We start from the raw sequence: 25,515 nt of genomic DNA, 5'->3' as shown, positions 1-25,515 counted from the left end.
AAGAAAACTACATCTCTCCTGCAACTTTCTCACTGCTTTTCTCTCATGATTTCTTTCAACATCTGCTTTTCTTTCCATTCTTTCTCTTGCTGTACAGTTCAGAGACTTTGCTATTGTGATATTTGTCTTAAACTCTACTTTTAATTTTTCCATTACATCTAATCATACATATCTTCCATTCTCAATATGCTTGTCACAGATGTTCCTTTACTAATTCACTCAATTTCATCTTTTACTAAAAGGCTCGGACAAGCAGCAAGATGGCAGCCAGCATTTAATTGACAAAGGTAGGTACAGCTGTCAGGCACTGGCAGACAGAGGCCATTTGGAAGCTGTTGCAATCCACCCACAAAGACCATCTCTTTCGCCTTACCCTCAACACCACCATTCTTCCCCATCAATTTTTTTTATCTTCCCTCCCATAAACAGCATCTCTCTTTCCCTTTCTCTACTTCAACTGGATCTTATCCTCTCTCCTTTCAATCGGATCTCTCTCACTCCATCCAACAATAACATTAAAAGATGAGTATCTTCATGTAAGCCATGAATGTACTTACATTTGCATTAAGTTTAAATAAAAATGTAAATACTGAATCTATTCGGTAATTCCGAAATTTAATATCAAAGCACTAAGTTATTTAAATGAATAAATCATCTTTCTCCTCTCCAACTTTCCTCAGAGGAGAGTAAATACACGCATTAAATTAATTTTTTTAAAAATTGGCAGATGAAGAAATTCAACAGATAACGGGGCAGCTGACTGAATAACAACTATATTATACAAATAATTTTTTAATGCTTTTAGAGATTATTTTTAAAAATTGTTGTTATTTTTTCCGATTGGTTTAGGATATTTTGCTGGTACTTTTTGTTATAATGTAGACAGGAACCTGCCACTCATGTCTGGTGCTGTAGTTATACTGGGTTTTACATGGAGCTGCACTTCAACACTCAGCTTATTGCAATGAGAAACAGTAATATATCTATTTGCTGTTTTTAATTTAATCTGATCTCAGTTACTACACTTAACTGTTGTTACTGAATGAGCTAAAGCCAAGTAGGAACCTTAGTGAGGTATAAATTGCATTAATTATTAATTGGTCAGTCAGCATCTAAAAAGAGAAAGACATTCTGATGAAGGGTACACACCCAAATCGTCAGAACTTATCTCTTTACAATTACTGACCCTGCTGTGTATTTCTAGTTTTTTCTGTTATTTTATATATATAATATACAAATGGGCTAAACACATTAAAAGCATGGCAATGGAATGTGAAAGGAAAACTGATATCCAATTTGAAGCATGCTACTTGTTTATTTGACTATAGCCACTGAACCATTTTTAGCTCAGTGACTCACTTTCATAACATAATGACTAGTATGAAGCTCATCCATTGCATCATCACTTCAAAAAAATAGATTCTCCTTTCAACAGATTATCAAATACTGGTACTCCTCCCCCAATACTAGTGATATTAACACCATTAAAATCTGCTGCCTACCCAGTGAAACTTCAGCTCCCCCTGACTGTGTGGCAGAGTTAATATTGAACAGGGAATCAGAATGCAACTGAATTTGGATTGAGTGGGAAGTGGGTCCTTGACTTGTAAATGTTCAACAATTTACATTTATATAGCACCTTTAACATAAAAAAATGTCCCAAGACGTTTCAGAGGCGTAATCAGACCAAAATAAATGCTGAGTCAAAGAAGCAGATTTTAGGAGGGGTGACCAAAAGCTTAATCAAAGAGGTAGGTTTTAAAGACAGTCTTAAAAGGAAAGTTGGAGAGGCAGAGGGAACAAGGGAGGAAATCCAGACAGTGGCACCTAAATGGCTGAAAGCACAACTGGTAACAGTGAAGTGAGGAAGAGGGGTTTTGATGGGCTGAAGGAGGTTACAGAAATAGAGATAGACAAGCCATTTAAATTGGAAGTGTTGGAACTGGGGGGCCAATATGGATCAGCAAGGGCAAGAGTAATGGGTGAAAGGGTCTTGGTGCAGGATAGGATATGGACAGCAGAGATTTGGATGAACTGCAGTTCAGAGTGTGCAGGGTGGAAAGTTGACTAGGAGAGTACTGGAATAGTTGAGTCCAGAGGTAACAAATCATTGATGAGAGTTTCAGCAGGAGCTGGGATAAGGCAGGAGAAGAAGCAGAGAGATTGTGGAGGAAAGGTAGGTGCTCTTCCAAACTACCACAGCAAAAACAAGTACAATCATACTCCAAATTGCAAACACACTGCTTTGCATAAGAAAGTTTGACTTGAAGACTCCTTTTGAAAATTCATTAGGTAGTCACATGCAAAATTACAGTCCAATCCTTCTAAAAGAAATACTTCAGAACAGTAAGCAATTTTGTAACTATCAATTAACATTTTGAATAGTGAAATAATTGCTGCTAATTTTACCAGTTTGGTGGTACAACTCGTTGACATTGGTTAAAGTAATTAATGCCTGGTTTTAGATATGATAATCACAGTTCCTCACATCCAGCACTGGTAGCACTATAAGCACCTGCTGTATCATCTAGGTTACTGATGGACAGGTATACTGATATTTGTTGATGTTCTCAAGGTTTAAATTTTCACTTCTTCAGACTGATGTAAAAGAAAGACTGTTAAAAGCAGCAAGGCGAGACAAAAGTTGATAGAGTAATGTAATTTTAGAGAATTCGGATCACTTTATCTCTTGCGTTACGACCAGGTGAGAAAGGGGTCTCGGGGTTCCTTCTCAGCCTTCACCTGGTCTTACCATAACAGGGTTTAATTTTTAATACACTGTGTTTTTAGCTCCCCCTTGGTGAATCTTTGTTCACGTCTTTCCAATTATAAGGTAAAGAAACTAACCAAACAGATTTTCTTAGGTTTAAAGAAGAAAGGCTGAAATTTATTTTAAACTTAAGCTCTAATTCGGTTAACCCTTACGGATACACGACGCACCCGCGCTAGCATGCATGTGTGATACACATATGCTGATAGAGACAGAAAAGAGCAATAAAATGGAAAAGTTTGAGGAAATATCTGAAGATGGTTTTGGTTACTATTCTTTGAGCTCGCTGTAGAGTTCTTGATTGTAGGTAGGTCTTGCTCTTCATTGGGGCCCAGTATTCTTCTTAAACCTTGTTCGATGTAGGAGACTTTTCTCTCTTGAGGTCCATGTGTCTTCAGTGAGTCCAGAAGCTTGTGAGAAGGAGATGGGAGCAGACAGGAGAGGTCTTCTCAGTCCAGGAGCAAACAGTCTCTCAGAGTTCAAACTGTCTGTACAATTCAAAGAACTCCCAAGTTGGCAAGCAGGTTAGTCACGTGACCAATTGGTGTAACCACTTCTGTGTTTGTAGATTCTCTTGTCCCAGCAGACCCTGGAATGTCTCCTCTTACACACAATACCTGGTGATCAAAGTCTATTTTAGGATAAGGGAGGTAACCTCTCTTGTCCCTATCGGTATGCAAATGTCCTCCAGCCAAGTGTCTAGCAGCTCATGTAACAGATCTTCTCTTCTTCCCAGCAACAATTTAAAATTTAATGTCCAGCTGGTGAAATTTACATGTCTCATTCTAGGCAGGTGGGGGCCCAGCATGACATTTGCTTTATCTTGATTATAAGCTAACGTTTCACATACTTAGCTTATTTCAAAATCGCGTGAATGGCCTTCAACAGCAACTGTCTACAGCTAAAGGCCTTCTTGCCAGAACAATGACTAAGGGAATTATCAGATTAAAAGAATTAGTAGAGATTTGCATAAAAGGACTAGGCTGCAATAAATTTGACAACTTTATTACAGACCCAATTTGCACACTAATTTCCTGCACAAAATGCTCGAGTCATCCCCTTAAGTAGAATTAATAAAGCAACACAACACAAGGTACACACTGTGTAGAAACTGTATTAACTACATTCATAATTTGGGCTCAAAAACGGAATAATTGCTGAAATACATCACAACCTACAAGAGGCAAGCAAACACTTAGCAGCAACTGCAAGTGAATCACTGTTACTTGATGTGCTTCTGCACTAACAGTGTAGACATCTGCAATTAATAATATTTATACTTTTATAACTGAAGGAAATAATTGAAAAGGTACAGTTCTGCATGACACATACCTACCTATCAAACCTGTAACAATATAAACATACCTTTCTTTGATATACTGGACGTCATAAATACTTACTCTGAAATTTTCTGAGATTGATCAGGCCATGGTCTCTCAAAATTCTGTGGAGAGAGTAAAATTCTCCAGTCATAAATCATTTTCTAAATTACTGGTAGAATCAAATTGCTTCTAGATTAACTCACAGTTACATGGTGCCATTGGTTTTAATTATAGACGTTTCCTGCTCCATAACATTTATAATTAATATAAACAAGCTCAATACATTCCCACAATAATATGACATGCACAAGAGCTCAGAAGTGCGGGAAAATATAGATGTGAACACCATTCACCATTTCAGTGTACACTGGTATTCAAAAGACAAGCCACTACACTGTCTCCAACTTTTAGCAGAAAACTGGCCTTTAAAGAGATGATATACTGCAGCTGTGTTGGTGAACCATAGGGTAAAAATGCACAGATTCTCCCAGCAGTACCTCAGGAAGGGGTACTGCGTAGAAATAATTTTCACTTTACTGCAGTGCTCGGTGAGGGGCACAGATCATCTGATTGAACATAAAACTGATAACCTATTCCACAGCTACTAGGGAAAGTAACCTCATGCAATATTCCAAACTGAATCCCATGAATTTCATACATAGTACAATTTACTGCTTGGGAAATATAATTTTACACAACTCTGGAAATGGATTTATATTACTTACAAATGTTATGGAGCAGGACACTTTTATTAAAATCAAGGACACCATGTAACTGAGTTAATCTAGAAGCTCTTGAAATGTCAGTTTCTGAGCAGATTCAAGCAAGAGTTCAGGAATTGTAGTTCACTGATTTCTCATTGTGAGGGTGGTAGTAAAAAGCATGATATACTCATAGATGGAACAATACATTGGTACACTGCATCACATTTGTACAATGCTGTGGAATTCTTCAAATATTTCCCTACAACACTTCAGATGGACTTCATTTGCTGTGAAGCACTTTGGGTTATCCTGAGGTCAGGAAAGACACTACATAAATACAAGTTCATTTTTTCTTTCTAAGTGGTCCATGGTTAGCAATAACTTGCACTTACATAACATCTTTAGCATTGTAAATATGCTAAGATGCTCCAGAAGTAGTATGTTGAGCAGTAGTCAAAGATTACAGGTGGTTGCTAAAACTAAGCTCTTGATTTTGGTAATTGGTGGGTGCCGGGATGCAGATATGAGGATACATTGTTCCTCACAAAGGAGAAAGACAAAAGCAAAATCAGGAGGCAATTTACCCTCAGTTAATCTCCTGGCTGGGAAAAGGCATGACTTATGAAACTGGAGTTTATGGGGTGTGGGTAGAAATATAAAGTTAGTTAGCTGTACCACAATCTGTTTTGTCCATTCTGGTAAAAGGACAATGCACAGCAATTTAAGTTTTAAAAAAATATCAACTGAGATTTAAATGCAGACAGTAACAGGAGAAGCTGTAACATCAATTTGTCGTTGTCAGCACTGTAAAGTCTACTCTTGTTGTCATGGACAGGAAATCAGTTTTACAGCTTGTTATTTTTCAGTCTAGACTCTAATTCTAAGTCAAAGGACCTTTTATTGCTTGCGTTGAAGATTTTCAGTGGCACTTCTTCTTTGGGCCTCCTTATCTCGAGAGACAATGGATACGCGCCTGGAGGTGGTCAGTGGTTTGTGAAGCAGCGCCTGGAGTGGCTATAAAGGCCAATTCTGGAGTGACAGGCTCTTCCACAGGTGCTGCAGAGAAATTTGTTTGTCAGGGCTGTTGCACAGTTGGCTCTCCCCTTGCGCCTCTGTCTTTTTTCCTGCCAACTACTAAGTCTCTTCGACTCGCCACAATTTAGCCCTGTCTTTATGGCTGCCCGCCAGCTCTGGCGAATGCTGGCAACTGACTCCCACGACTTGTGATCAATGTCACACGATTTCATGTCGCGTTTGCAGACGTCTTTATAGCGGAGACATGGACGGCCGGTGGGTCTGATACCAGTGGCGAGCTCGCTGTACAATGTGTCTTTGGGGATCCTGCCATCTTCCATGCGGCTCACATGTAAATGTTACTACTATACCAATACAATTATGGTAAACTCTCAATACATGGTCAGTCATAGCTACATTACTGGAAAATCTCACCCAGTGAGATTTCTCCATGTGTATTTTGTGTTGTACAGCAATATTTCCACCTTCAAATCACAGGGGTATCAATAAGTTAGTACTACAGACATGTGCAACCTCATGGGCCAGTACACTGCATAACAAACATTCTTGCAATGCCACAGGAAAAAAATGTCAAGCTTACTATCACCACTGTATAAATTGCAACTTGTTTTCTGAGGTGAAAGCAAGCTAACAGAAAAGGGGATTCATTTGATTTTTTTGGATTTGAAAATGATTTTGGAAGAATAAACACTGGAAAAAATCTCCCAGTGTATGAAAAGTCAAATAAAATCTGTAGGAACTTACTTTTTTCTTCTCTGTCTCTCTTTTAATCTGGAGTGATAGATATCAACCACTGCGAGTTTCAAAGCTGTTCAAACAAAGTGAAAAAATATAAAAATAATGCAGAGGTTTACTTAAGTAAATAGCTGCATCTAATGACTATATTATAAAGCAAAACAATGAATTTCAAATAAACAGCTAGGCAAAGAAAAAGAGTGAAAAGTTCTTTTGAATGCAGTTTTTGGGAAAAGCCATATTCTGGTAAAGCCATTTCAATATGTTCTAACAATAAGGGAGTCACAGCAGGTGTGTTAAATCAGTAGTATATCACACTGCATTACAATGAGGGTGAAATATTACACTGAGATCCGGCAAATGGCTCTGACACAAAGAGATGTTGCCCTTTTTATTATTCCTTGGTATCCAGAAACATTTTGCTTCTAATATTGGATATTTGCTGAGACAAACCCAACAGATACATGAAAGATTTCTGGAATTACTTACACTAAAATGACCAGTTTACATTGGCATATTATCACAACAGACAGCAACTGGCAGATCATTTTGCAAAGAATTAGAAGGCTCTATTTGCATGAAGGAAAAAGCATCAAGGATGCAGCTATGTTTTGATGGGGTTGACAAGGCTAACTAAAGATACTTATGTTAATCAAAAAACTCACCATGCAAAATATCAGAGTCATCCTCTACAAAATCAATATCCCTCAAGTCCCATTCTGCATAATTGTCAAACTCCTGTACAAGAAATATATACATCAGTTCAAATTTTTTTTTCTTAGATCGTTCCAAACAAAAGTCCAATGTAAAAAATAGAAAAGTAATTGCTGCAACATTTCTTAGAAGGCAGCTGGTCAGCTGAGATAATCTGAAGAGCAAATATCAAACGTAAAAGGTAAATTCGCTAACTCCGTGATCCACAGGGACCTGTGCTCAATGCTGTCCCCTTGATTCTCCAATACCTGCCACTGGCAACAAGAGGGTTTCTAATTTACCTTAATAGCTAAGTCAAAACCAAAGATATTGGAACACTTTAGCAGCACAGTGCAAACATTAAAGTTGGGCACCACCATATGACAACATACTGCATTGCATCCAACTGCAATACACTGGAGGGGAAAAGCACAAAACATGATCAGCTTGGGCAAAACTGAATCACAAGTGAAATAAGCATGTAATAGACAAAAAGATTAGCCAACGAATTAAATTCAATTAAACAAGGCTTCTCTAACTTTCAGCTATTCTAAAACGACCATTATTAGGACTGCATGGGTACCTTAAACTCATTCCAATTGTTAACACCACTGAAAGCTGTTTTACTTGCAGGACTAAAGTCAATATTTAGTGTTTTATGCAATTGTGCAGAATGAGCCATTTGTACAATAATTATATACAGAATTATACATTACACAGAATTTACAGTACAGAAACAGGTCATTTGGCCTGTTTATGATTTTAAAAATTTATTCATTCATGGGATGTGGGTGTCACTGGCAATGCCAGCAGATATTCCCCATTCCTAGTTGCGCTTGAAAAAGTGGTGGTGGCAACTGAGTGGCTTGCTAAGCCATTTCAGAATACAGTTAAGAGTCAACCACATTGCAGTGGGTCTGGAATCACATATCAGACAGACTGGGTAAGGACCTAAAGGACATGAAATGTACCCCAGGCTGTTTAAAGAAACGAGAGAGGAAATAGTGAAAGGTCTGACCATCATTTTCCATTCCATCTGGATACGGGTGTGGTGGCGGAGGATTGGAAGACTGCTAACATTGTACCTCTGTTTAAAAAAGGAACGAGGGATAGACCGAATAATTACAGGCCAGTCAGTCTAACCTCAGTAGTGGGAAAATTATTGGAATCAATTCTGAGAGACAGGATATACTGTTATGTAGAAAGGCACAGATTAATCAAGGACAGTCAGCATGGATTTGTTAAGGGACGATCTTGTCTGACCAACTTGATTGAGATTTTTGAAGAAGTAAGAAGGAAGATAGATGAGGGTAGTACAGCTGATGTGGTCTACATGGATTTTAGCAAGGCTTCTGACAAGGTCTCACATGGCAGACTAGTTAAAAAAAAATCCCATGGGATCCAGGAGATGCAGCAAGGTGGATACAAAATTGGCTCAGTGGCAGGAAACAAAGGGTAATTGCTGACAGGTGTTTTTGCGACTGTTTCCAGTGGAGTTGCGCAGGGCTCAGTCCTGGGACCCCTGCTTTTTGTGGTATATATTAACGATTTGGACGTAAATATAGGAGGCATGATCAAGAAGTTTGCAGACGACACAAAGATTGGCCGTGTGGTAGATAGCGAGGAGGGTAGCTGTAGGAAGTTATCAATGGGCTGATCAGATGGGCAGAAAAGTGGCAAATGGAATTCAACCCAGAGAAGTGTGAGGTGGTGCATTTGGGGAGGTCAAACAAGGCAAAGGAATACATGATTAATGGGAAAATACTGAGAAGTGTAGAGGGAGCAAGGGGCCTTGGGAGTGAATGTCCATAAATCCCTGAAGGTAGCAGGACAGGTTGATAAGGTGGTTAAGAAGTCATATGGAATCCTTCCCTTTATTAGCCGAGGTATAGAATATAAGAACAGGGACGTTATGCTCAATGGTCAGGCTACAACATGAGTAGTGTGTGCAGTTCTGGTCATCTCATTATAGAAGGGATGTAATTGCACCAGACAGGGTCCAGAGGAGATTTATGATCATGTTGCCGGGACTGGAAAAATGCTGCTATGAGGAAAGATTGGATAGGCTGGGGTTGTTCTCCTTGGAACAGTGAAGGCTGAGGGGAGATCTGATTGAAATGTACAAAATTTTGAGGGGCCTTGATCGAGTGGAGGTTAAGGGCCTATTTACCTTAGCACTGAGGTCAGTGAACTAGGGGCATAGATTTAAAGTGATTAGTAGAATGTTTTACCCAGAGGGTGGTGGGGGTCTGGAACTCACTGTCTGAACGGGTAGTTGAGGCAGAAACCCTCATCTCATTCAAAAGGAGTCTGGATATGCACCTCAAGTGCCGTAATCTGCAGGGCTACGGACCAAATGCTGGAAGGTGGGATTAGACTGGGTGGATCTTTTACGGCCAGCATAGACATGATGGGCCAAGTGGCCTTTTTCTGTGCCATAAACTTTCCATGATTTTATGGTTCTATGACATTGGTGAATCAGTCAGATCTTTATGACAATCTGGTAATTTCACAATTGGCATGACTGATACTAGCTATTTATTCCAGATTTATTTAATTAACTGAATTTAAATTCCCCAACTGCCATGGTGGGATCGAAGTCACTTCTTCAGATTATTAATCCAGGCCTCTGGATTACTAACCCAGTAACATAACCACTATGCCACAGTACCCAACATGTTTCTCCCTGCTCCGCACTTATCGCCTCCCACTCTCCTCTAACCCTATCAGCATACTCTTCTATTCCTTTTTCTCTCATGTACTTCGATAGCTTCCCATTAAATGCATCTATGCTATTTGCCTTAACACTCCATGTGGTAGAAAGTTCCACATTCTAACCATTCTCTGGGTTAAACAGACATTTTTGTCCTTTTTTTTATTATTTACAAATAATTACATTTGTTCTATTCTTTGAATATTAATTCTTGAATTTGTTCCACACTCCAAGTAAGATGGACAACTTACCTCAACAAAGTCTGCTCGTGCTGGCATATATCCTGCCATGTCCCTCGACACTGCAGTATCAAAAGCTGGTCTAGGCGGATCATCACAAGCTGTGATTAATTGGGGAAACAACTGCAAGATTTACTTTATGGTAGTAGTATTTCATTTCAAATAGTAGATCATAAATTAATTCTCAATGCTAGAAGATGGGCCATAAGATTCTCTCCCCACCCCTGGAAACCCAAGCAGTGCGTTTTGATGAAAGGTTCACACCTGAAACATTAACCTGGTTTTCTCTTTCAGATTTTGATTGATATTTTGCTCACTTCTAGCATTTTGTCTTTCAGTTCACATTTGCATGCTTTTCGTAAAAAAGCTCCATCAGAAGTTTGGCGAGGGCCTGTTATGGTACAAGATTAAAAGCTCTTGAATAGTTTTAAGAAATATGGACTAGCCTCCAATAGCTATTACTTCTTTGAAGACTACTGCTTCAACACATGATGATCCCAGATGAACAGTGAGTAGCAACAGGCTATTCAACTTGATGGGCATCACAGTCAAGCCTGATCAAGTAGGCACCTGACATTCCCCCAGGAACATGAAGCTTGACAAACATGCCTCACATGACCCAAAACACCAAAGCCACCTGTAGTTCTGTGGAGGGACATATCTGCATTGGAAGCAGTTCAGTGAAGGTTCACTAGGCTGATTCAGGGGATAAGGGTTTATCTTATGAGGAAAGGTTGAGCAGGTTGGGTCTGTACTCCATGAAGTTTAGAAGGCTGAGAGGTGATCTTATTGACACGTATAAGATTCTGAGGGGGCCTGACAGGGTAGATGCTGAGAGGATGTTTTCCCCTCGTGGGGGATTCTAGAACTAGGGGGCACAGTTTCAAATTAAGGGGTCTCCCATTTAAGATGGAGATGAGGAGGAGTTTCATCTCTCAGAATGTCTTAGTATTTGGAATTCTCTTCCGCAGCAAGCAGTGGAGGCTGGGTCATTGAATATATTCAAGGCTGAGTTATACAGATCTTTGATTGACAAGGGATTCAAGGGTTATGGACGTCAGACAGGCAGGAAAGTGGAGTTAAGGCCACAATGAGATCAGCCATGATCTTATTGAATGGTGCAGCAGGCTTGAGGGGCCGAAAGGCCTACTCCTGCTTCTATTTATTATGTTCATATATACTGGCTCTGAGAAGATGACAACAACACAGCAGAGACCTGAGGATAAAACCAGGGATCTTCCTGACCGTGTAGCTCAATTACTCATTGGATAAGCTTAATGAGCCAACAGGGGCGTCCCATAAGCCTTTTCAAAGGCTGGCCATAGTTCTGTCACTGGGGAAGTCATCTTCCAAATACGGTTTTTTGTCCAACACTGAGAATTTCAAATTTAACAAATACTCACATCTAAATGTGATTGCTGTATCAAGGTCTTTGGTTTCTTCCGGCTGCTTCAAACTCAGCAAAGTGGAAGAAAACAGCGGATTGTTAACAAAATGTTTCATGTAGTGCTTCTCGCAATCTTCCTTGGATTTTGTACGCATCTGATTGGCTACATCTTGCCTTCAAAAGAGAGGTTTTTAAAAAAATGGTGGTTAACAGATGTATTGTACATTTCTCCAATATAACTAAGAAATAAACACTAAGTTACTGGGTAAATGTGCTGCAAAGTTCAACACAGAAACACAGGGGGTAGAATTTCCGCTTGTTTCTACCCAGAATTCAGCACAATCAGCCGAACCAGTGCAAAAGATTGGGAATTTTAAATGAGTAAATTACAACCAAAACCAGAAGTTTGTATTTTCCATGATCTTTTACACTATTTCAACAACAACTTGCATTTATATGGTGCCTTTAATATAGCAAAATGTCCCAAGGCACTTCACAAGAGTATTATCAATCAAAATTTGACACCAAACCACAGGATAGATGTCAGGTGAGATGACCAAAAGCTTGGGCAAAGAGGTAGGTTTTATGGAGCATCTTAAAGGAAGAGAGAGAGGCACAAGGAAGAGGTTTAGGGAGAGAATTCCAGAATTTAGAGCATAGGAGCTGAAAGCACAGCCGCTAATGCTGGAGCAATCAAAATCAGGGATGCGCCAAGATGCTGGAATTGGAAAGGCTCAGTGATGACAAAGGTTTGTCGGGCTGGAGGAGGTCACAGATAGGGAGCGGCAAATCCCTGGAGGGATTTGAAAACAATGGGAATTTTAAAATTGAGGCTCAGCTTCAGATAGTTACCAGGGAGAGGGAAGGAAATGATGGCTAGGGAACACAGTTTGTGCAGGGGACCAAAGAGGACAAAATACAACGGCTCTGGTCTTTCCAATATTTAGTTGGAGGAAATTTCTGCTCATCCAATACTGGATGCTGGACAAGCATTGTGACAAATCAGAGACAGCAGAAAGGTAAAGAAAGGTGGTGGTGAGATAGAGCCGAGTGTCATCAGCATACATGTGGAACCCGACAATATGTTTTCAGCTTATGTCGCCAAGGGGTAGCATGAATATAAGAAACAGAAGAGGGCCAAGGTTAGATCCTTGAGGGACTCCAAAGGTAAAGGTGCAGGAATGGGAAGAGAAGCCATTGCAGGTGATTCACTGGCTACGATTTGAGGAACAGAAACCTAATTGGAGGGAATCAAACATGGAATTGCAGGAAAGATGGGCACAGATTTGGGTATAGCACACTCAAGGACTTTGGAAAGCAAAAGGAGATTGGAGATGGGACAGTAGTTTACAATGACTGAGGGGCGAAGAGTGAGTTTTTTTGAGGAGAGAGTAATGACAACAGATTTGAAGGGAAGGGGAACAGTACCTGAGGGACGGAACCGCTAACAACATCAACTAACATGGGGATTAGGAAGGGAAGTTAGGTGGTCAACAGTTTGGTGGGACTAGGGTGGAGGGAGCAGGCAGATGGGCTAGAATTTAGAGAGAAGCTGTGAGTTCAGGACAAGGGCAATCAGGAACATTAGGGGAAGTCTGTTCCAGTGAATTAGGGCAAGGGAAGGAAGTAGCAGAGGCAGCTGAACAGATGGTGGCGATTTTTGTGACAAAGAAGTCCAAGATCTCCTCGCACTTGTTATTGGAGGTGAGGGTAGAGGAGGCATGGGCTTAGGTGAATGTCACAAGAGTTTCAACTTCTGGACAAAAACATTACATCCCGGCCATTTCAAAATAAGGATAACTAGCTGTACACCAGGCATGCGTATAAATAAAAAAACCTCACAATGAACAAAACCTTGAATCCCAATCAAACCCAGTGAGTTCAATAGCAAATCTAATATTTATAATGGACACTATTGCCATTTTAATCAGTTATAAGCACTAATTTGGTATCAACTGTTAATTGTGATCTTCAGTCACATTTAATAAGCTGAGCCTCCTGTGGTTATTATGTACATTATTTCATCATATTTTTAAATGCTTTATCTGAATAAGAAATTCCTTGTAAATTCACTTGTTTGAAGACTGGACAGAATGCAGACCCTACAGAGCAACAGTACTTCATCAGCTATAGGACATGCATACTGTCTAGCTATCGGACCTATTAAAGTGGAGGGCTGGGAAATGCTGAATCCTGCAACTGCTCAAATAGGAAATGTTGTAGATGCTTTAAATAAGACATGTCTATATCTACAACATCTAAGATCCATTATCTGCATGCTCAAAAATTCTTTATGCATAGACTATAAAATTAAATATATCCGCCAGGAGTCTGGAATTTTCTTTCCAGCAAAGCATATCACAGGCAACAATAAGCTGCAACAGGTGTCTCCACAAGGGTGGCTGGCGGATAATAAATTTCTGAAGTGAAAGGGAAATCATGATTAACCAACTTATTGAAGTTCTTTGAAGAAGTAACATGTGCTGTGGATAAAGGGGAACCGGTGGATGTATTGTACTTAGATTTCCAGAAGGCATTTGATAAGGTGCCACATCAAAGATTATTGCGGAAAATAAAAGCTCATGGTGCAGAGGGTAATACACTGGCAGGGATAAAAGATCGGCTAGCTAACAGTAAACAGAGAGTAGGCATAAATGGGTCATTTTCTGGTTGGCAAGATGTATCGAGTAGTGTGCCACAGGGATCAGTGCTTGGGCCTCAACTTTTTACAATTTATAGTAACGACTTGGGTGAAGTTACCGAAGGTATGGTTGTTAAATTTTCTGATGACACAATGATAGGTAAGAAAGTAAGTTGTGAAGAGGACATAAAGAGGCTACAAAGGGATGGAGATAGGTTAAGTGAGTGGGCAAAGATCTTACAAATGGAGTATAATGTGGGAAAATGCAAAATTGGCCATTTTGGTGGGAAGAATAACAAAGAAGCATATTATCTAAACAGTGAGAGATTGCAGAGCTGTGAGATGCAGAGGAATCTGCGTGTCCTAGTGTATGAATCGCAAAAGGTTAGTATGCAGGTATAGCAGGTTATTAGGAAAGCTAATAGAATGTTTTTGTTTATTGTGAGGGGAATTGAATACAAAAGGAGGGAGGTTATGCTATAGTTATGCAGGGCACTGGTGAGACCACATCTGGAGTATTGTGCACAGTACTGGTCTCCTTATTTAAGGATCTAAATGTGTTGGAAGAAGTTCAGAGAAGGTTTAATAGACTAATACCTGGAATGGGCGGGTTGTCTTATGAAGAAAAGTTGGACAGGCTAGGCTTGTATCTGCTGGAGTTTAGAAGAGTAAGAGGCAACTTGATTGAAACTTATAAGATCCTGAGGGGTCTTGAGAGGGTGGCTGTGGAAAGGATGTTTCCTCTTGTGGGAGAATCCAGAACTCGGAGGTCACTGTCTAAAAATAAGGGGCCACTCATTTAAGACAGAGATGAGGAGAAATTATTCCTCTCAGAGGGTCATGAGTCTTTGGAACTCTCTTCCTCAAAAGGCGGTGGAAGCAGAGTCTTTGAATATTTTTAAGGCAAAGGTAGACAAGGGGGTGAAAGGTTCTCAGAGGTAGTCAGGACTGCAGAGTTGATATTACAATCAGATCAGTCATGATCTTGTTGAATGGTGGAGCAGGCTCGAGGGGCCGAGTGGCCTACTCTCCTAAATTGTACGTTCGTATGCTCTGAGTGTTCTCGCACCTACACTGTTTGGGATCTTCTCCCTGCTGCTCTCACATGCAATCAAGTCTTCGGAAGAAGGAATTTTCCTCCACACAAGATCAGGTGGCAGGTTGTTAAACCTTGCCTGTCTAACAGCGAAGACCAAAGTACGGAAAGTCCTCATCAGGGAACTCCTCTTTGCTGACGATGCTGCATTAACATCTCACACTGAAGAGTGTCTGCAGAGACTCATCGACAGGATTGCGGCTGCCTGCAGTGAATTTGGCCTAACCATCAGCCTCAAGAAAACGAACATCATGGGACAGGACGTCAGAAATGCTCCATCCATCAATATTGGCAACCACGCTCTGGAAGTGGTTCAAGAGTTCACCTACCTAGGCTCAACTATCACCAGTAACCTGTCTCCTGAAGCAGAAATCAACAAGCGCATGGGAAAGGCTTCCACTGCTATGTCCAGACTGGCCACGAGTGTGGGAAAATGGCGCACTGACACGGAACACAAAGGTCCGAGTGTATCAAGGCTGTGTCCTCAGTACCTTGCTCTACGGCAGCGAGGCCTGGACAACGTACGTCAGCCAAGAGTGACGTCTCAATTCATTCCATCTTCGCTGCCTCCGGAGAATCCTTGGCATCAGGTGGCAGGACCGTATCTCCAACACAGAAGTCCTGGAGGCGGCCAACATCCCCAGCTTATACACACTACTGAGCCAGCAGCGCTCGAGATGGCTTGGCCATGTGAGTCGCATGGAAGATGGCAGGATCCCCAGGGACACATTGTACAGCGAGCCTGTCACTGGCATCAGACCCACCGGCCGTCCATGTCTCCGCTTTAAAGACGGCTGCAAACTAGACATGAAGTCCTGTGACATTGATCACAAATTGTGGGAGTCAGTTGCCAGTGATCGCCAGAGCTGGTGGACAGCCATAAAGGTGGGGCTAAAGTGTGGCGAGTCGAAGAGACTTAGCAGTTGGCAGGAAAAAAGACAGAAGTGTAAGGAGAGAGCCAACTATGTAACAGCCCTGACAACCAATTTTATCTGCAGCACCTGTGGAAGAGTCTGTCACTCTAGAATCGGCCATTATAGCCACTCTAGGTGCTGCTTCACAAACCATTGATCACTTCCGGGCGCTTACCCATTGTCTCTCGAGACAAGGAGGCCAAAGAAGAACAAGATGTTCTGAGTGTATTATGTGCATTCTGTGTGGAGATACTCACATCTCACCACTGAAAACAACACATTCTATTTAGCGCATTAACAGATTTTTGAGAGGTTAAAAATTTGTAATGGGATACTGTCGACCTGAGGGGTGGGGTGGTGGTGGAGTGATGAGGGTGACAGAAGACAAAAAATGCAGCAAGAAAGATGCATCCATGGCTTAGTAAGGAAGTTAAGGTTAGTATCAGATTAAAAGAAGAGGCTTATAATGTGGCAAAGAACAGTAGTAAGCCTGAGGATTGGGAATGTTTTAGAAACCAGCAAAAAGTTGATAAAAAGGGAAAAAAACAGAATATGAGAGTAAACTAATTAAGAATATAAAAACAGATTGTAAGAGCTTTTCCAAGTATATCAAAAGGAGAGTAGCTAAAGTAAATGTTGGTGCCTTAGAGGCAGACACAGGAGAAATTATCATGGGGAATGAGGAAATGGCAAGAACATTGAACAACTATTTTGTATCTGTCTTCACAGTAGAAGACATAAATTACATACCAGAAATAGAGGGTAAGCAAGGGGCTAATAAGAGTGAGGAACTTAAGGTAACTAATATCAGCAAAGAAAAAGTATTGGAGAAACTTGAGAGACTAAAATGCGACAAATCCCTAGGACCTGATGGCCTATATCCTAGGTTCTAAAGAGGTAGCTGCAGAGGTAGTGGATGTGCTGGATATGACTTTCTAAAATTCCCTAGGTTCTAGAATGGCCCCAGCAGATTGAAAGTTAGCAAATGTAACAGTGCTGCTCAAGGAGGGAGAAAACAGTGAGCTACAGGCCAGTTAGCCTGACATCAGTTGTCACTGTTTGAGTGTTATTGAAAACAAATGAACAGAAATACTCTTTAGCTAAACAATGATCAGAGTGTGCTCCCACAAGGGACAGTTGAGGTGAATAGTGCAGATGCATTTAAGCAGAAGCCAGCAAAATGCAAGACAGAGAATGATTAGGATATGTTAATGGGATGAGATGAAATAGGGTAGGAAGAGGCTCGTCTGGAGCATGGACCAGTTGGGCCGAATGGCCTGTTAACGTGCTTTAGATTGTACTTAAAATAGCTTAATATTTGTACAGTTGGTCATTAAATCTTTCACTTACTAAACACAGCCTCTTCCTCACATATATTGTAATAATTTCTTAAAGGCCCCAATAAATATGACAATTGTAAAGTCTCAACTATCTCTGCTTTCTTATTATAGTTCATAGCAAATTTGTACTTTCGACATCAGAAGTCTGCTAAGTGTTTGACGAACCTGCTAAAAAGGATGTTTTAATGCTAGAGGAATGTACTATTCCTGCCTGGCAATTTGCCAGTAATCTTTGCCAAAATATCTTGGCAGAGAATTCAGAAGCTCGTTTTCTTGCAAGAGTCAGTGTGTGAAGAATAGGCAAAACTGGGACTTGAAATGAGGAGTTCACCAACCTAGGGCACTGAGTGGGGCAATGGAAATATTGTGGTCGATATAGTCAAAGAGGTCGAGAAAGGATCATGCACCGCAGTCCATAGCATGAAGAGTGTTGTCTGTTTCATTGCTGTGGAGAATTGGAATCCTGATTGAAGGGTTCAGTAAAGTTGCGGGAAGAATCAGCATGCATCTGGGAGGGAACAAAACAGTTCTTCGATGAGGAAAGGAAGAATGATGATGAGATTGTAGACTGCAATGTGATTTTTTTCAAAAGCAAGTGATAAATGCAGCTTTGCTGGAAAATAGGTCGGTACCTGATATTGAAAGAGAAACAGGGCTCAGTGCGAGGATGAGGGGGAGGATGTTTGGCTTGTTGGGTAAGCAAATGGAGCAGAGAACAGCAAAGGTAACTAAATGCTTTTAGCTTAGCAACAAAAAAGGCCATGAGCTCCTTGTAAGGACCACTGTGCACTGAAGACAAATCTTGGCACAGAATACAAAGTTCACCGGAAAAAGAGTGAACATTTTCATTATGAGCGAAAAATGAGTTATATTACCAGTTTCCAAAACCACAGTCCATTACAGCCTCAAGTAATGCCATCTCCTCTTGAGCTGTCCAGTTTGGATCCAAAATGGGAAAATCAGATGTCTGCATACAGGTCATGGGAAGAAAAAGAAAATGCGATTTACAGCCATCACCATTTGTCTAATTAATTCCAATGTTTTAAGTAGAGGAATTGGATTTCTTTTTTAAACTTGTGAAACTCTAGCATGTCACAATTAATCTATGTCTGACGGGGAGAACTGACGAGGCAAATAAAATAGTCATTTTCATTCTCTGAAACAAAATTTCCACCACAAACTGTACATTGTTCAATAAACTCAGCATAGCTCATTTTGTGAGTGCGTGGAAAATATAAAAACATCTTAAGGCATACAGATTACTCGTTCGTCACTTTGTAATATGCCTTTTAAAATACAAATTTGGTGCATACGAATCATTATTTCTCGTCTTCTCTCTTACTCGTCAATTCAGTTGTTAACCTGCACGATGGAATTTGGCCTGTCAACTAGAGATCTCCCTAACCCTATATGGCTATCCAATAGTGTTATGACTGACTTTAATATTAGCTACATAAACAAAATTATAAACTACAGTGAAAATTATGTAAATATACACACATCATAGTCAGAATGGTACTAACAGAATTATTTCGCTACAAGAAACATTATTAAGGAATGATCAGAACTTCCTTACTTACAAAACAAATTCTGTATACAGCTCCCAATACCTATGTAGAGAGCAATTGAAAAAAATCTCTGTACTCACCATTATTTCATAACTATGGTCACTTTGATGCTTCTTGTACTCAAACCCTCTAGTAAAGCACTACAAACAGAAGAACAAAGAATTGTAAAATACTATGCTTCCCCTTAAATCTCCTAAAAAAAAATTCTATATAGTGAGCTCATCAAGTAGTAAGACCAAAGTTTATACAACTTGGATATTTCTTTATAAAATAAATTGTTTACTTTTTTCTTCTTTTATCTTCCTACAGTGCCATATGTAACTGAACTTCCAAATTGATCCCTAATTCACCATCCTTTACAAAGCTTTTCAATATAAAGCAGTTGTGACTTTTAAAGCTTAATGCTACGTCATCATGTCGCTCAACCCTGAGGTTGTCAGCTAGTACTTCAGAAAAAGTCAAGCATAAAATATGACAGCAAAAGGGGAAAAAGCTTAGCTTTCAAGCTCAGGCATCAAACTATAGCAGAATCACAAATCATCAAACAAGCTCAAAAATTACTATTCACATGCTTTAACTACAACGATTCTTCTTTTAAAATTGCTTTTACTATGAGTGACATGATCACTTTTGGATCATCTTCAACTTAAAGGAGACACTCCTTTAGGTCTCTTCTGCCATCATTTATTATTGCAAAACTTCTACTTTTATTCAGTAGCAGAGCTACGGGGGAAGGGATGGTGGGGGTTTGAGATATCAAACTTGAGATTTGGTCAACTTGGCAGGAAAAAGACTGAGCTAGGAACTGGAAAATTCTGACATGCTGAGTATGAAGGCCGAGCTGAGAGCCACTTAAACTTGCGGGTCGAACCTGTTGAAAGGGGATAGACTTTTCTGGGAGTAAAAGGAAAGCAGTCCGCCAAAGCTGCGTTTGCCCACTTCAAAATGATTGGATGATCACAACTCTCAACTCCCCACCCCCTGCTTTTATTACAATACCACAAAAATATGCATTAATAACAAATTAATTACCAACATGAGAACAGTGGGGAATAGGGAAAAGGACAAGAACAACAGCCCAGCCACTTTTCATACTGTGGGATATATTTTTCCTGATATCACTCAATTAATTTTTCTATATTTCTCAACATCATAACTTCTTTTATTCTATTATCTTGGACAACAATGTTCATGGATAGGGCTATTGCTGATACTTACAATAAAAACACTGCAACTGCAGGATGTGAAATGTAAGCAAGAAAGGGAAAACATGTTTCCTGCAATCACATATAAACTCAGTTTATCGCAGTGTACCTGTAAGCATATAAGCAATGGAGGAGGTCCACAATCTGCACACTTTATGTAGGGTTCCATCAGGTAAGAAGAGCAACCACGACATGGTGGTTGATCAAAGGGGTCACCTAAAATAAAATCATATCAAGACAATTCAGCAGTTGCCAGCTCAGAGTACTGCAACAAAACTGTAATACATGGCATGTACATACAACACATATCTGTGTCGCCAATCAGCTTTCGGTAAAATTATAATAGTGATTCAGTAAATTGTCATGTGGGCATATGAAACTGCCATATTAAGCTAAGAAGAACACCCAGCAGCCCTATTGTAGACTTCGGCCTTCCATATTTAGTTTGTGTCTGAAAAGAGCATTTTGAGCTATATAACACTAGGGTGGAGTACACCTGATGGTGGTGGCAGTTTGAGATGATGAGTTCAAAGCATTAACAAAGAGGCATATGGGACCCATGTTAAAGTGTAATGATTCAAACTTTTTTGTAAAATGACAATCAGACAAGTGACACTTTATTAAGACACAAATTCTTGTTATCTATATTCTTGAGTTTCTGATCCGAAAATGGGACATTATAGGAAAGACGCACTGCATTTGGTCAGAATATGCTGGTAATACTCAGTAGGTCAGGCAATATTAGATTAGAGATACAGCACTGAAACAGGCCCTTCGGCCCACCGAGTCTGTGCCGAACATCAACCACCCATTTATACTAATCCTACACTAATCCCATATTCCTACCAAACATCCCCACCTGTCCCTATATTTCCCTACCACCTACCTATACTAGTGACAATTTATAATGGCCAATTTACCTATCAACCTGCAAGTCTTTTGGCTTGTGGGAGGAAACCGGAGCACCCGGAGAAAACCCACGCAGACACAGGGAGAACTTGCAAACTCCACACAGGCAGTACCCGGAATCGAACCCGGGTCCCTGGAGCTGTGAGGCTGCGGTGCTAACCACTGCGCCACTGTGCCGCCCTAATATCTGTGGAGAGAAACAGAGTTAATGTTTCAGGTCAATTAGCTGTCATCAGAAATGCAAAAAAGTTATAGATGTAAACAGGTTTTAAGCAAGTACAGAGTCAGGGAAATGGGGGAGGAAGGGGAAAGAACAAAAGGGAAGGTCTGTTATAGGGTGGAAGGCAGGAGTGATTAAATGACCGATCATCCCTTTTGTCATTTAATTTCTCCTGCCTTCCACCCTATAACAGACCCTTTTATTCTTTCCCCATTTACCTGCCTCTGTACTTGCCGAAAAATGATTATTCCTGTAACTTTTTCCAGTTCTGACGAAATGTCATCGACCTGAAACATTAACTCTGTTTCTCTCCCCACAGACACCGCCTGACCTGCTGAATATTTCCAGCATTTTCAGTTTTTATTTCTGATTTCCAGCATCCGTAGTATTTTGCTTTTGTATACAGCATATGGCAGGCACTTCCCCGTTATAATTTTATCACTTGAGACCATGTGAAATAATGGAAAAGTAGGTGCTATAACCTGGAATAAAACTATAGGACTTTTAAAAGGCTTGTTGAGCACTTGCAGCATTAGTTTTCAGAAACAAAAACAAGAAATGCTGGAATCACTCAGCAGGTCTGGCAGCATCTGTGGAAAGAGAAGCAGAGTTAACGTTTCGGGTCAGTGACCCTTCTTCGAAGAATAAAACTATAGGAGAATAAAACTTCGAAGAAGGGTCACTGACCCGAAACGCTAACTCTGCTTCTCTTTCCACAGATGCTGCCAGACCTGCTGTGTGATTCCAGCATTTCTTGTTTTTGTTTCAGATTTCCAGCATCCGCAGTATTTTGCTTTTATTTTAGTTTTCAGAATGTCTACTTTTCGTTCAATAATTTTTCACTTTGCTGGCATTCTAGCAGGAGTTGGAGAAGATTTGAAGATCAAAGTCATAGGCCACTTATCTGTTTAAAATCAAAAGCAACATATGTCTTTGTGGCTGGGTAATATAAAGTACATTAAAATAATGTAGCAGGGAAGGAAGGGAGAAGTAATACAAGAGAATATGGTATCAATTTGCAGTGAGGGTTTTAACTTTGATTCCTCTTCCCCATTTTATGTTATCTCCTCATGCCTCAGCACCCCCTCCTGGTGTAATAAATATTTCTCAGCTGCAAAGACTTGACTGGTGCTCTGACTGCATGATGGGATACTGCAAAACACCATTACTTCAACATCAAAGTTTTACTTTTGGTGGGATAAGGAGAGTGTTGAGGAATGGCTTGCCTTGCCCAATAATTCTCATGGAAGCAAAATATTGCAGATGCTGGAAACATGAGACAAATACATCCCAAACCATAAATATCCTCCCCACAGATGCTGACTGTTTTTGTATTTCATTAAATTTCATAATAAGGCTTGCATACATGGGGTAAGTTTACATCGAGAGAAGGAAAGAGAGATATGGGAGCAGGGTGGGGAGAAGTACTTAGAGTGGGAGGAGTCTCATGTGGCATATAAATATTAGCATAGACCAACTGGGCCAAGTGACCAGTTTCTGTGTGTTAAGTGTAAGTAATTCCATTTAAAAACAATGTGGGTTTATAGGGAGAAAATTCTGTTCAGTTTGTGAAATAAAGCATAAAATGACAATGCTCAAATTCTCCAATCCTGTATTACGTCCTTTGTCTCCTGAAGGCTATGACCCAAGTTAAGGGTGTAATTCTGTAATAACTGGCAGCCCTGCGGCATTGTGTGAACCTACTCAGAATGTGCTCTTTAACTACTTATGTTTTCCCATCACTTTTTTTCTCCTATTTATATGCCTGTCACCTTTTATTTTTTCACCTTTGAAGGGCCTACGGCTGAAAAAAAAACTTGTCTATTCTCAGATTATCTGGTCATTGTCATATTGCTGTTTTTGGAGATTGCTGTGTGCAAATTGCCTCATTTCCTACATTATAGCAGTGAATACACTTTAAAAGTGCTTAAGCAAAATACTGCAGATGCTGGAAACCTACAGTACAAAACAGAAAATGCTGTAAATACTCAGCAGGTCTGGCATCATCTGTGAAGATAAAAACAGAGTTAACGTATTAGGTTGACGTCCTTTTGAGAGTACTGATGAATTTCTCCCTACACAGATGCTGCCAGATCTGCTATGCATTTCCACAACTTGGTGTTTCAAAAAGTGCTTAACTGGCTGTAAAGCGCTATGGTATATCCTGTGCTCATGAAAGGCGCTACAGCAATGCAAGTCTTTCTTTTCTCATTACAGATGCAGACTGACCTGCTGAGTGTTTCCAGCATTTTCTGTCTTTGTTTCAGATTGAAAGCATGAGGATTTCTTTGGGCGCTGTTGTAATATAATGGGCATTATAAGCAAGGGAAAAATCGTCAGCAGATTGGCTGATTCTTCTTGGCTGCTGACCCAATTATACAAAGTTGACATGCTGGACCAGTTGGCATGATCCAATCTGTCCTGGTCTCATTGCTCAGTCGCACACCTTGCCTGCATTTCTTTCTACCGCCATCAGAAGCGAGAGAGAGCGAAAGTGCATTACACACGTGGCATGTTTTCCGACCAAACACAAGGTCGGAGCTCCACTGATAATCCAGTTTGAGACACGCACGTGTGTGGGGCGAAAAGTGACCAGGATTGAATTCAGTCTGAAAGGTTGGGGCAGGTTAACTGCAGGTTATGAGCCTGTAACCTTAGAACTGAATTTCGAATGAAGGGAGAAAAAAAAGAGGCCTCCGAGGCTCTTCAACTATGAAGCATACATTAAAACCATGTAATATTGCTCCAGCACTCTGGCTGCAATGCCCACGGTTGATCTGCTTTCCTGCTGACTTATCCTTTGTAAAGACGTTTGGATTTTTTTTTTATATATGTTGGGGAGCGGGGGGAGTTTTTATTGGGAAGCAAAAACGACCCCACCCAAACTAACTGCGTCCAATTCAATTCCCGTCTCATTGCAACCTCTGTAGCTCCGAGGAAGGCCCGCAGCTCCGGCCAGCCTCCCTCTCCCCCCCACGGATGATGAGGCGCAAGACGGGGGGGCTACTCACTGCCAAACGGCGCCAGCCGGTCCATTCTTCACAAAGCGGGGCCCACAGTAGGAATCAGAAAATTAAATTAAACCACGGCGACGATCCAGCCCCGATATCGCGGGCGCTCTCTTTTTAATTACTAAAGAGCCGCTGCTGCTCCTGATTTTCCGAGTCGCTATCCTTTTACCGCCATTTTATTCCCCACACGCTTTACGGCCCGCCTCCAAGATGTCCAGTGTCACTCAGGCTGATTGACAAACACCTCAGCCAATCAAATGTCAGGACTCCTCACTAAGCCCCGCCCTAAACTTTAAAACTCTAACATAGACTACTGCAAAAAGCACAACCGTGCAAATGTTTGATATCTGGAACCAAATCCCAGCAATCCTGTCAGGTTTCAAAGTTTGGGTATAACTGAAAGTTCAGATAGTTAGTATCCACAACTGATCTGAGCTCCTTCTACCCATAGCTGCTTAATACACCTGGTCTGAAAAAGAACACATGGTGCAAGCAGGACAGATTATTTCATATCCGCTAGCATATATGTGTGAATTGTAATGTAAATGACAAGCGAGGTATCCGTGGATAGTGGAAAGATTTTGCATTTTTATTGCAACTTTCATGATGTCAGCACATTCTAAAGTACTCTAACAACAATTAAGCATAGGAGAGAACAGCAGCCAGTTTGAACAGCAAGGTCCACCAATAGAAGTGAAATAAATATCTAGATAATCTGTTTTAGTGATGTTGGTAGAGGGATAAATGTTGGCCAAAACTTCTCTCCTCTTCAAACAGTGCCATGGGATCTTATAGGTATATTGGAGAGTTTAACCTCATCCAAAAGGTGTTCATGGCTGTTTTATTCCAGAAAGCCAGTTGCCGAAGCATACTGGAGACAATCTTTACATACTTTTACACTATTTACAGAGTTACCCATTACAAGCATATACTCCCTAACTCAACAACCAGTTTTAGTTTGTGGTCATTCACAGGGGCTCAAGTATATCCCCAGTCAATGCCCACCACCTCAC

The 25,515-nt window shown here is 40.5% G+C and overlaps 1 protein-coding gene across 3 annotated transcripts in view; it reads right to left on the bottom strand.

Moving 5' to 3' along the window:
- tada2a (transcriptional adaptor 2A) overlaps nucleotides 1-24,699 on the bottom strand; it is a 38,829-nt gene extending 14,130 nt beyond the window's left edge. For all 3 annotated transcript variants that reach the window (XM_068009987.1, XM_068009988.1, XM_068009989.1), the window contains exons 1-9: nucleotides 24,503-24,699; nucleotides 20,472-20,578; nucleotides 19,238-19,297; nucleotides 18,465-18,556; nucleotides 11,615-11,772; nucleotides 10,224-10,312; nucleotides 7,232-7,304; nucleotides 6,576-6,639; nucleotides 4,171-4,214 (exon numbers count right to left, since the gene is read on the bottom strand). In XM_068009987.1, coding sequence (XP_067866088.1) covers nucleotides 4,171-4,214; nucleotides 6,576-6,639; nucleotides 7,232-7,304; nucleotides 10,224-10,312; nucleotides 11,615-11,772; nucleotides 18,465-18,556; nucleotides 19,238-19,297; nucleotides 20,472-20,578; nucleotides 24,503-24,527 — 712 coding nt within the window. In that variant the 5' untranslated portion in view covers nucleotides 24,528-24,699. The remainder of the gene's footprint in view (nucleotides 1-4,170; nucleotides 4,215-6,575; nucleotides 6,640-7,231; nucleotides 7,305-10,223; nucleotides 10,313-11,614; nucleotides 11,773-18,464; nucleotides 18,557-19,237; nucleotides 19,298-20,471; nucleotides 20,579-24,502) is intronic.
- Between the last annotated feature and the right edge of the window lie 816 nt (nucleotides 24,700-25,515).

The sequence above is a fragment of the Heterodontus francisci genome, chromosome 30 (genome assembly GCF_036365525.1).
Source record: "Heterodontus francisci isolate sHetFra1 chromosome 30, sHetFra1.hap1, whole genome shotgun sequence".
In the NCBI taxonomy this organism is placed as follows: domain Eukaryota; kingdom Metazoa; phylum Chordata; class Chondrichthyes; order Heterodontiformes; family Heterodontidae; genus Heterodontus; species Heterodontus francisci.
This window is presented reverse-complemented; position numbering and strand designations above follow the sequence as displayed.